Here is a 12,914-nt window from a genome sequence, read left to right on the forward strand (position 1 = left end):
TTCTAAAGGATACAAAGAAGGGTAAAATTTTGCAAGGCTCCCTTCCTGCCTCAGAGCCTCACTAGAGGTGAGATTGGAAGTGTAAAAATCAGGTTTGCAGGCCCATGTGCTATGGCTAAATCCGTAACTATTTTGTGGTGAAGACTTTTGGAGCTATAGGAGGGGAGGTACGGTGAACCCAGCCAAGGTTCAGTAGACATTTGAAAATGATGTACATACTTATCTTGCTAGATTTCACATTTTTGGGTACACTCCGTCCCCAGTGCTGACCTCGCCCTCAAAAAATGTAATTGCAAGAGAATGCACCATTTCTGCTTGCTTTTGCCAGTATTTTCATAAATTATTCTTGGTTGTTGCTGCAATTTAAATAGCACCATAAACAATAGGGGAGGATGGGAACTCCTTTTGGCTTCTAATAGTGCTGTATGATTTAGATGAGAGAGAAAATGTCATAAGGGGGCAATAAATGCAGGTGAAATGATACCTGAGGCATTTTCTTTGCACCTGTGACTATTGCAGGACCAGAGTTCGTTGACAAAGCCACACATCCCTTCATGTGTCACTAGAGAGCCATCTTTCCTGCCCTGCTTCATAAAAGGGGCTGTTGCATAAGCTATGCCATCTGCTGCAAGTTCACCAGCAGACAACTTGTACCACAGGAATGGCTTGTCCCATAGGCTTGCATTAAACTTTTATGGTACTAGATCCTTCCAAGCGACCACTGGCGATGCATGCCAATTTCATAATTTAATTAAATTTGAAGAATAAAATTATAGTGGGTAGCAGTCCATTCAAATGAGCACACATTTCATTTCAAACATATGCAGGATTATGTCAACATTTATGCTTGCTCACAACCCCCTCTGGTTGTATGGTAAAAATATAGTGTGGCATTATTAATGGGATATGGTAACCATCTTGTGTTCCACTTGCTCAACAACTCATTTCCACTCAGCATCAGTTAGAGCACTTGTGTGTAATTTCAGGTCTTGTGTATAAGGTGTCGCTTCTCACATTTATCATGCAACTCTGAATTTGCTGTGCCAGTATTTTCCTTAAATAAGACAAGTTTTCTGGGCAGCAGCATTGCATTTCCTCCCCCTCCCCCCAACTGTTTGCATATGATGTTTGATTTTAAGAAGTGTATTTTTTTTAAAACTTATTTTATTTTTTTTGGGGGGGAAAAACAGGTTGTGTACGGGGAGGATATGACAAAGCAGCAAGGAATGGAACGGCAGCACGTGTTCAAAGCCATCAGTAGAACCATCACCTCCAACAACCTGCCAGGAGCAACAGTCACATCAAACACGGAATAATATCACTTTCTCTTCCATAAATTACCATAAATTATAGTTGTTGTCAGATCTCTGATACTGGAACTGTTACAAGCTGCAAATTAAATGTATTCTGTAAAAAAGAATAGAATTGTTTTATTATACTGAACAGTTACAATTACAAACCAGTGTTACAAACTCCAGCTTGTAATCCGTCTTTGCAATGTACCTGCAATATCTGCACTATTTACTGTGGTTTTTATTGTTCTGTGGCATTTATTACACCAAGTTGGATATGTGTAATAGATACAATATAAATGTACAGTGTTTGCAGTAAACTATATGGTACCTAACATTTTGTTTGCTAGTACTGTTTTAAATGGAAATATTGATATTTTATAACATTTAAAGATATTGAAATGCTTTTATTTGCTATTTTAACTGTAAATATTGACATTAATATGTAAAATAGATCTTTTACAATGACTTTAAGTGGACATACTGATGAGATGAATTTAACAGCAAAATAACAGTGTTTTTAAAAAATAAAATATGTAAAATATTTGTGTACATACATTGGCAAATTTTGAAAACTTATTTTTACAAATGTTTGTTGCTGAAAACTCCATGCATATTGTCAAAAGAAAAGAGCAGAACCATAAAGCACAACAGTCCGATCTCATTTGACAGTAATGGGACACTGTAATCTGTAGACTCCCTTCTGAGTGTAGATATAAAGGAGTAACAGATAATGGGGGTGATTTCAAAGCTGAAATTTAATTGCAGAATTCAGCTGCCATAATAAACCACCAGCCCCAAGCTCTTGGTTTATGAATGCAATTTGAACCCCACAAATAGATTATATGCTTAAATATCATGGCCTTCTACCTGTTAATATTTATTAAATATCCCAGATCATGCAAAAGTATTAGTTTAGTTTTGTTTTATTAAATACTTGTTAACTATTTTCACCCATGGCCCAGTGTCTGTGTGAGTTAAGGTACCTTTGTTTTATGCTTGTACTTGGCAGCATTATATATTTTTTATGTTAGTGGTTACCTATATCTTCTCACCAGTAAAGGTGATGTTAAAAATAAAAAAAATAAAAAATGAGTTTCTTGTGGAATAGTTTTTCAGGCCCCTCACTCTGAGGTGACAGATGTATTATGTTATCAGCCTGAGACTGGCGGATGCCTTGTGTGATTCTCAGCGACAAGATCTATATTACATTAGCTAGCTGTGAATCACATGCTTACAGCCACAAGAGAGCTCAGTGTGTGCATGCTTACATTCATATTCAGAATGGCATTCTCAACCAGGATATCTGTGAGTAGGAGTGCCTGCTTTCTCAACCGTTTTCTATGTTAAAGGCACTATATGTTATTGTAAAAAAAAGGCTTAACATTTACACAGACCCCATAGCAATATTTACACCTATCTTAACACCACACTTGAGTTGTTTTCCACACAGTACCAAGCCCAAATGATGTGACGAACTTTCCAAGAATGTCTTTCAATGGTACAATCTGAGGTCAGAGCAGGACTTGACTCCAGAGTTGTATTGTCATGTATCCATTGTTGCAAACCAGAAGCCACTTTGCAATAACACAAAAGTGGCAGTATAACTGCACTCTGAGTCCATTGTTGGTGACAGATGAATAGCAGGGCAGAATGTTCACAGAAGGGTATTTGTGTGTCATTACAGGAGGTTTACTGAGAAATACTCTATTTCTAACAAATGAGAGATTAAATCCCCAGTATATTTGTTTGATGCAAGAAAAATAATCCAAAGAAAAATTATTTGATTTGGATTTCCGTTGCTTCTGTGTTTTGCCTGATTGAAACGTTTAGCTTCATATTTGTCTTTGCACTGACTGCACATTTTGTTTGCTGGATTACTGAAAATACAACCTAGACCCCATACTTTTTATTATTCAGCATGTAAACTCCATAGTAGTTGAGCAGTCCTTTCACTTTAGTAACCAACTTAAAGCAGTTCAGTAGATTTCCAGAAAGTCTTAAGTAAATTGCAATTTAGATGGCTATTGGAAAAATATACCACCATGTGTTATTGGCAGTAAAATACTACGATGGATTGGAAATTGGTTTCAATCTTGCAGGTAGAAGGTCATCATCAATGGGAGTAGATCTGCTATGGGCCAGGTTCCAAGTGGAGTCTAATGAGGCTTTGTATTGAGACCGGTCCTGTTGATGATCTTCATTAATAATTTGCATCAGTGCATTAATGGGCTCATTTACAAGTTAACAGCTGACACAAAAATGTGCATGGGCCTGATCTGCAATTGGATGGAGGATCTTCAAACTTAATTAGTAGTGCCCAACAGTTTCTTATTCTTCTGGGATGAAATATTTTCATATTTATTGGAGAAAATATGGTTCTTGGACCATATATAGTATTCCTCCTGGCCCCACTAAAATAATGCGGTCCGTTGCTGGCCCCTGTGAGCCCCTCCCCAACCCCTGGAAACCACCTCCCGAGGATGTGACTGTTGGTCGGTTGCTATGCAGGGCAGAAAGGGGAAGGTGATCGAGAAGAGAGAGAAGGCGATTGGGAGGGGGACTGCTCTGAAGCCAGGAGGAGTACTCTCCTTCCACGTGGCTCCACATTCAAGTAAGATAAATTACAGAGGTGTGCAGGAACTATAGAGTAGTAATAATGGGGGGCTTCAACTATCCTAATATAGAATGGGATTGTAATAGTGTTAAGGGCAGAGAAGGGGAAGAATTTCTGAAGTGTGTTCAGAGAGAACTTTCTTCATCAGTAAGTTTCCAGACTGAAGAGGGAGGAGGGCATTGCTGGATCTGCTTCTGGAGAATGAGGTAGGTCAAGTGGAGCAAATGTCAGTAGGTGAACATTTAGGGAACAGTGATCATAGTATCATAAGGTTTAGCTTAGCTGTGGAAAAGGACGGAGCAATCTAGAGTAAAAGGGGGAAAAATTGAGTCGCGCCCCCTTTGGGGCGCTAACTTTGCCGGGGTGCTACTCCCCCAAAAAATTAGCACCTCTGTTCCCGAAATTCACCGGTGGCGCCCAAGAGGGAGACGGGGTGCTACTGGCAGCACCCTGCTTCCCTCTTGGGTTGCTGCAAGGGAATATCATGCTGCTACGTGCTGCAGCACCACGCTGCAGCATTGCAGGCCTTCTTCCCCTTAAAGGGGAGGGGCCTTGCGCAGCGCAACCCGGGGCCCAGCTCAAGAGAAGTGCCGGGCTCATGGAGCGCAGCCGGCACTCCATGGGGGGTGCTCAGGAGGCCAGGGACAGCAGCGGAGGCAGGTGCTGGCAGGTGGCCAGCAACAAAAATGGCCGCCCGGCCCCTCGCCTTTAAATAGTGCCATCCTGGCCGCAGGTAGGCCCCCCTGACCCCGTCGGACATTGCGTCCGGTGGAAAGTCAGGGGGCACTACCGAAGATCGCGGCCGTAGCGCTGCACACAGCGATGACATCATCACCAGCGGCACAGCACCGCGGGGCGCTAATGGCTACTGCTGCTGCTAACCTCCCGCTGAATTTCGTAGGAGGCATTAGCGGCGCTGTGCCCAGGCGCTAGTTGCTTTGTGCCCCGTTAGCGCCCTAAGAGGGCACTAATGAGAGGCACAAAGCAACCGAACTTTTCCCCCAAAATATTTACCTGGGGGAACGGCCAATTTCAGTGGGGTGTGAACGGTTCTGGCCCGGGTAAACTGGAATCAAAGATTTACAGGCAAAACTGTAATTGAACAATGGACTACCTTTAAAGAGGAGATGGTTTGGGTATAGTTGAGGCACATTGCCTCTAGGGGGAAAGGCAGGGCAACTACAGGCAGGGCTCCCTGGATGATGAAAGAGATAGAGAATATGATGAAGCAGAAAAAGAGCACATATGACAGATGTCAAATTGCAAATACATCTGAGAATCAGGCTGTATATAGAAAGGTCACAGGAGAAGTGAAAAAGAAAATAAGAGGGGCAAAGAGAGGGTATGAGAATAGAATGGCAGCCAACATAAAAGGTAATCCAAAAGTTTTCTACAGGCATATAAATAGTAAAAGGGTAGTAAGAGGAGGGGTGGGGCTGATTAGGGACCAAAAAGGAGACCCATGAATGGAGGCAGAGGGTATGGCTGAGGTACTAAACAAGTACTTTGCATCTGTCTTCACCAAGGAAGAGGATGCTGCCATAGACATAGCAAAGGAGGAGATAGTGGAGATACTTGAGAGGATAAAAATTGATAAAGAGGAGGTATTAGAAAGGCTGGCTGTACTTAAAGGAAATAAATCACCAGGAGCGGATGGGATGCATCCTAGGATGCTGAGGGAATTGAGGGAGGAAATCGTAGAGGTACTGGTCATAATATTCCAATCCTCTTTAGATACAGGGGTGGTGCCAGAGGACTGGAGAATTGCAAATGTTACACCATTGTTCAAAAAAGGGTGTAAAGATAAACCCAGCAACTACAGGCCAGTCAGTTTGATCTCGGCAGTGGGGAAGCTTTTAGAAACAATAATCAGGGACAAAATTAAGAGTCACTTGGACATGTGTGGATTAATTAAGGAAAGCCAGCATAGCCCTGTTAAAGGCAAATTATGTTTAACTAATTTGATTGAGTTCTTTAATGAGGTAACAGAGGGGGTTGATGAGGGTAATGCAGTTGACGTAGTGTACATTGATTTCCAAAAGGCGTTCCACAAAGTGCCATGTTGGGGTAAAAGAGGAGTCTTCCCTCCACTCACGCGGACCCCCTGAGATAAGTGGTCGATGCTTGCCCTATAGCACCCACGAATTCATCAGACGGACACCTTGGATAAGTTTCACAATCTTTTTTCAAGCATATACAGGGGGAAAATCTCAGTCTCATCCCAGAGAAAGGATTCTTCCACCGAGTATCAAATACCTACAGCAATTATACCCTAACTTGAGGCGTGCACCCCACTTCTACGATCATTGATTGGTCTACAGAATTATCTGTTCCTGCTCTGGCCAGGAGGTGCTTACATCATGCTTTGAGAATCTGTATGTCCTGCCTTATCTTAAGCAAGGACATAAGACCAGCTTATTAGCTTTACAGTTCTTGTTTTGTCTAGTTCCTACATGTCCTGCCTTATCTTAAGCAAGGACAAAAGACCAGCTTATTAGCTTTACAGTTCCTGTTTTGTCTAAGGCCCTACATTCCTAAGCAAGGATAGGAGACAAACTTATCAGCATTCTAGTTTCCACTAATTTTAATTCTAAGAAGTTATAGTTTCTTCTAACTTTTAATTCTAAGAAGTCTTTTTTGTCCCCTTACAATCCCCCCTTATGGCCCTTGGCTATATGCCCAAGCCAGGCCATTTCCCTATTATTTTCTCATTGGTGAGCCCCAGGTTTATCCCTCCGCTTGGGTAGCTACTTCCCAAACTGCGGGATCTGCCTGTTGATTTTCCCATCGAGGTTATATAAGATGTCTTTTCTGCCAGACGTTTAAAATTTGCGTTATCCAGTTTTTTACTTATCGCTCTCGCTATGGCTTGTCTCTTATTCCTGCTACATTTTTGACAGGATAACAACAAGATCACCAATACAATGCCTTGTACAACAACCAATACATGTGATATTATCCTTATCCAGGGGTGTATTTGCACATTGAGTCCAGCATTCCAAAACTTAGTATACCAAGGCCGACTAGCCAACATTTCTTCAGTGTCCTTTTGTAGCTTATCTATTTCTTCCATCAAAATAACATACTTTTGTCTCTGCTTCTGAATGTCATGCTCCAGTTGGGTCTGTTCTTCATTCAGTTCGGCTATCAATTTTCCTTGTGGCCTTATTGCCTTTGTATACCCTTCTCGGATAGTGTCCGTCACTGTCCCATTAATAGTTTCTTCTTTTAGTTCAGGATATATGATATACCCGTTTATATGTGTCTCTTCTTGTGGGGTTAAGCAGAAGTCAGTATCCGTGATGGCACAGGAGGTGGTCCCTCCCTTATTCGTAACTGTCATAGTGGGTGCCTTGGTGCTTACACACCATTCTCCATTCCCTCGCGGGGCGGCGGTTGTTCCTGTGTCCCTGACAACTATATGCAGGAAGTGTGTCCAGCTGCAGCTACTGGCAGACCGCATTGTGGTGCTGGAGCTGTGATTGGACACATACTGGACCATTCGCGATGCTGAGGATGTCGTGGATATCACGTTTAAGCAGTTGGTCACACCGCAGGCAAAGGTTGGACAGGCAGAAAGGGAAGCGGTGAACAACAGAGTACTAGGCACAGGCAGGTAGTGCAGGGGTCCCCTGTGGACATCCCCCTCTCAAACAGATACACCACTTTGAGTACTGTTGGGGGGGATGGCTTATCAGAGGAAGGCAGCAGCAGCCAACTTCCTGGCACCAGTGGTGGCTCTGCTGCACAGGACGGGAGGAAAAAGAGGGGTAGAGTTATAGTAATAGGGGAATCTATTGTAAGGGGAATAGATAGGCGTTTCTGCGGCCGCAAACGAGACTCCAGGATGGTGTGTTGCCTCCCTGGTGCAAGGGTCAAGGATGTCTCAGAGCGGCTGCAGAACATTTTGGAAGGGGAGGGTGAACAGCCAGTTGTCGTGTTGCATATAAGTACCAACGATATAGGTAAAAAACAGGATGAGGTCCTAAAAGCTGAATATAGGGAGTTAGGAGGTAAATTAAAAAATAGGTCCTCAAAGGTAGTAATCTCAGGATTGCTACCAGTGCCACATGCTAGTCAGAGTAGAAATAGAAGGATATTTCAGATAAATACGTGGCTAATGGAATGGTGCGAGGGGGAGGGATTCAAATTCCTGGGACATTGGAACCAGTTCTGGGGGAGGTGGGACCAGTTCAAACTGGACAGTTTGCACCTGGGCAGGGCTGGGACCGATGTCCTAGGGGAAGTGTTTGCTAGTGCCCTGGGGGAGGGTTTAAACTAAACTGGCAGGGGGTTGGGAACCTGAGCAGGGGGACAGAGGAAAGGGAAACAAGGATAAAAGCAAAAGATAGGAAGGAGAAAAACAAAAGTGGCAGTCAGAGAAATCAACGGTTTAAATCAAACATGGCCACAGTAAATAATAATTCTAATAGGTCTAAGAGCGTTAAAAAAACAAGCCTGAAGGCTTTGGGCTAGATTTTCAGTTGCTTGCGCCAGCAGTTAGCGCCTTAAGAGAAGTGATTTTCGGGCGCTATGCGTGTAGCGCCCGAGCGCAGCGCAGTTTGCGCCCCGCCCCAAATTAAGTTGCCCGTTAGCGACGGCGCAAAGTTTAGCGGCCGCCCGGATGCGCGCGCAGAACATGACGTCACATCCTCGTGCAACGCCCTTTGGCCGCCCCGAATACAAACTTCAGTCAGACCGCCCCATTGTGCGGCTGGCGTCCAGAGCGTTTGTAAAATGGAACGCAACACACCCTGGGGAGCGCAAATTAAAGGGCACTCCTCCTGCACTATAAAAGGCAGTCTGCATATGTTGTGTGGAAGGATCCAGTGTGTTGCTGTGAACGGTGTATTTATGGTTCCGGCCACCACCACCACCACCACCACCACCACCTCCTCCTCCTCCTCCTCCTCCTCCTCCTCCTCCTCCTCCTGTTTCCCCCCCCAGACTCTGCCTTTGAAAAAAACACATGCACCCTTCCCCTTTAAGAGCTCACTGGCACCAGAGTGTCTGCGTGCGCTGCGCCCGAGCTCGGGTGTTGCGCTCTGCACCACCGGCTTAGCGCCTAAAGATAGTAGTGGAACGCCTCTTTTAGCGCTCCACCAACCTCTTAGGGCGAAGCCACTGAATTTCCGGCAACGGGGCGCTACTTTGGGGCGGGCACTAACTTCGTGCGGGCGCTAAGGTTAGCGCCCCAAAACTGTCTATACTGAAAATCTAGCCCTTTGTGTCTTAATGCGAGGAGCATTCGTAATAATGTGGATGAATTAGCTGCGCAAATAGAGGTAAACGAGTATGATTTGATTGGGATTATGGAAACATGGCTCCACGGTGCCCAAGGTTGGGAACTCAACATCCACAGGTATTCAATATTCAGGAAAGATAGGCAAAAAGGAAAGGGAGGTGGGGTAGCATTGCTGGTTAAAGAAGGGATTAACACAATTGTAAGGAAGGATATTAGCTCTGATGATGTGGAATCTGTATGGGTAGAACTGAGAAATATCAAGGGGCAGAAAACGTTAGTGGGAGTGGTATATAGACCTCCAAACAGTAATGCGGAGGTTGGGGATGGCATTAAAAGGTGTAGTGTATGTACTTTGTAGAAGGAACTACATTCTGCAGCCCCTGTATACTGCAATACCAGTAGTGAACACCCCTGCATATAAGCCTGTGTAGTAACATTTGCATAATAGTTCCAGGTTGTCTCCATTCAGTAAATACCTGTTACAACCAACTCCTGCCGTCCGTGTCTCAATTATACACGGACATAATACTGGCGACGAGCAGATACGAACTTACCTACAGTCTGCACCACCTCATGGGGATCCATCCCTGAAGCGAAGTTATCAGAGGTCGAGGCCAGAAGGAAGAAAGAAACAGAAGAAATGGGCGTCGACTGTGGGCATCCGCCTCTGAGTCAGCGGAGTTGAAGATTTGCAGGAGAGGCTGGCGAGAGCGGGGCTTGGTTATCCTGTCGATGGTGCTTCAGCTAATCGGGCTGGTGGCAGGTAGTACACTGATCCTTCCTGGGCTGCGGCGGTCTAGAGCTCGAGCGGGTGGTTTTGCAACGGGGCCGAGCAGCGTTGTCGGGAAGAGGAGAGAGATAGAGGGTGGAGCACACAGGGCGCGGCCGGTGCTACGAAGCCGGGCAGCGTACAGACCCGAGAAGAGGGAGGCAAGTGTCCTGCAGGGTTGTTCCGACGATGGGGAAATAATAAAAATTAAACGCGCAGAAAGCCGCGAGGAGCTGCAGTTTGCCACGGGAACCGCGGAGAGCGGCGTTAGCAGCAGCGTGGGGGGAAGTGCGGGAAGACCATAGGGCGTTGCCATCAAGGCATAAAACGCCAGCAACAGCGCTAGCAACAGCGGAGAAGACAGAAAGCGCGGGAGGCGCCATTTTGTTAAATCGGGGAAGAAGGCAAAGCGCGGGAGGCGCCATCTTAGATTTCCAAGATGCCGAAGACTGGCAATATCACTGCCTTCGATAATGCAATAGAAGACTGGACCACGTATGTGGAAAGAGTCGAGGTACATTGCGAGGCAAACGAAGTAGCCGATGAGAAAAAGGCATCGGTACTGCTAAACTTAATGGGCGCAAGAACGTATGGCCTATTGCGGGACCTGATTACTCCAGCCAAACCGAAGGTGAAGAGTTTTAACGAAATTGTTGCTATTCTATAGGAACGCTTAAATCCTACACCACTGCTGATAGCAGAAAGATTTAAATTCCACAGGAGAAATCAGCATAAAGATGAGAGCAATGCTGATTATCTTACGGAACTACGCAAGCTATCAAAGCACTGCCAGTTCGAAGCAGGACTGGCAGATACCTTTTGGGTCAAATTTGTCTGTGGACTCCTGAGTGAAGGAACCCAGAAGAGGTTACTCTCAGAGAAAGAGCTGACGCTAGATAAGGCTTTCAGCGTGGCAGTATCGTACGAAGCAGCAGCAAGGGGAGCTGCAGAAATACAGCAAAAGCCACAGGAATACGGCACCCACGAAATGACACGGGGATTTGCAAAATGTTATTGCTGCGGCAGAACAACCCATGACCAGAAGGACTGCTGGTCCAAGGACAAAATATGCAGGCAATGCGGAAAGATGGGACACATTGCATGAGTTTGCAGGTCTGGGAAGAAGACCAACGACAACAAAAAGGCTACTAAGGAACCGTACAGGAAAGTACAAAAGATGACGGACAGTAGTCCCGAAGACCAGATGAGCGATAGTGAATCCGGGAACAAGAGACTAAGCTGTCTCAAACTTCACAACGTAATCGCAAAAGAGGATCACCGAACCATTTGGGTCACCCTCACAATAGCAGGGTCCCAAGTCAAAATGGAATTGGATACAGGATCAGCTCTAACCATCATGAATAGATGAGACTACGAGCGGCTATTCTCACACATACCCTTGAAAGAGACATCCATTGTCTTGAAGACATATACGGGGCAAAAAGTATACCCCAGAGGAAAAATAAGGGTGCCTGTCGAATACAACGGCAAGGAAATACAGAAATTGTATCTGTACATACTGCAAGATGGTGGACCACCGTTATTGGGACGTGAATGGATCAGAAAGATAAGTTTAGACTGGCACTCCATTCAGGCACTGACGGTGGCTGGTAAAAAGGATGACGACGTCACTCCTGGACGATTGTCAACAATCTTAGCTAACGCCAAAGAGGTATTTCAACAAGAACTGGGAACTCTTAAAGGCGTAACCGCCTCGATAAAAATAGAAGAGAATGCAATTCCCAAGTTTTTCAAAGCAAGACCGGTACCATATGCAATTCGCCCAGCCGTCGAGGCAGAGCTGGAGAATCTGGAGAATGCAGGCGTGTTATCTAAGGTAGACTGGAGCGAGTGGGCGACACCCATCGTTCCTGTCATGAAGAAAACGTTAAACAATAAGTCTGAGGAGCCAAGGAAGGTTCGCATCTGTGGGGACTTCAAGGTGACGGTGAACCCAGTCCTTCACACAGTACAATATCCTCTTCCAAGGATAGAAGATATCTTCGCCTCACTATCTGGAGGGAAGCGTTTTACAAAAATTGACCTAGCACAAGCATATTTGCAGATGGAGGTTGAAGAATCCTCTGGGAAGTATCTCACGATAAACACTCACAAAGGTCTTTACCAGTATAATCGACTGGTATTCGGAGTAGCATCAGCTCCGGCGATATGGCAAAGAGCGATGGAACAAGTCCTACAAGGGATTCCGGGGACTCAGTGTTACTTGGACGACATCCTAGTGACAGGTGAAGATGACAGTGAACACCTTGCCAACCTAGAGCAGGTGCTCACTAGACTACGTGAACATGGGCTACGAGCCAATCGCCCCAAGTGCGAGTTTTTTAAGAAACAGATATCGTATTGTGGCCACGTGATTGATGAAGAGGGGTTACATAAGTCCCCTGACAAAATTGAAGCGGTAGTTAATGCTCCAGCGCCTGAAAATGTGTTGCAACTGAGGTCATTCCTCGGATTGGTGAATTACTACCATAAGTTTTTGCCGAATTTGTCCACAATTCTGCACCCACTGAACGCCCTACTACAAATGGGAGTAGCATGGAAATGGAGCGATGAATGTAAGCGGGCCTTTCAGAAGAGTAAGGACCTAATCACTTCAAGAGAAGTATTGGCTCACTACAACCCATCACTACCGATAAGACTGGCGTGTGATGCGTCTCCCTACGGTGTTGGGGCGATACTGTCACATAAATTCCTTGATGGTTCAGAGAGGCCGATAGCTTTTGCGTCATGCTCGTTAACTTCAGCCGAGCGTAACTACACCCAGATTGACAGAGAGGCCCTCAGCCTGGTGTGGGGGGTGAAGAAGTTCAATCACTACCTGCTCGGTCAGAAATTTACTCTACTTACTGATCATCAACCTCTTGTCTCCATTTTCAACCCTCAGAAGGGCGTACTGATAATGACAGCACAACGGCTGCAGAGATGGTCCCTTTTCCTAGCGGCACACCAATATGACATCGAGTACAAAGG

At 45.2% G+C, this 12,914-nt stretch overlaps 1 protein-coding gene across 7 annotated transcripts in view; it reads left to right on the forward strand.

Annotated features, from left to right (window-relative positions):
- dock10 (dedicator of cytokinesis 10) overlaps nucleotides 1–2,387 on the forward strand; it is a 300,424-nt gene extending 298,037 nt beyond the window's left edge. For 6 of the 7 annotated variants that reach the window (XM_085990451.1, XM_085990458.1, XM_085990453.1 and 3 more), the window contains one exon: nucleotides 1,191–2,387. In XM_085990451.1, coding sequence (XP_085846577.1) covers nucleotides 1,191–1,261 — 71 coding nt within the window. In that variant the 3' untranslated portion in view covers nucleotides 1,262–2,387. The remainder of the gene's footprint in view (nucleotides 1–1,190) is intronic. The other variant, XM_085990455.1, reaches the window with a different exon arrangement.
- The last annotated feature ends 10,527 nt before the right edge of the window (nucleotides 2,388–12,914 follow it).

The sequence above is a fragment of the Somniosus microcephalus genome, chromosome 6 (assembly GCF_052327205.1).
Source record: "Somniosus microcephalus isolate GS21.2 chromosome 6, FLI_Smic_1.0, whole genome shotgun sequence".
In the NCBI taxonomy this organism is placed as follows: Eukaryota; Metazoa; Chordata; class Chondrichthyes; order Squaliformes; family Somniosidae; genus Somniosus; species Somniosus microcephalus.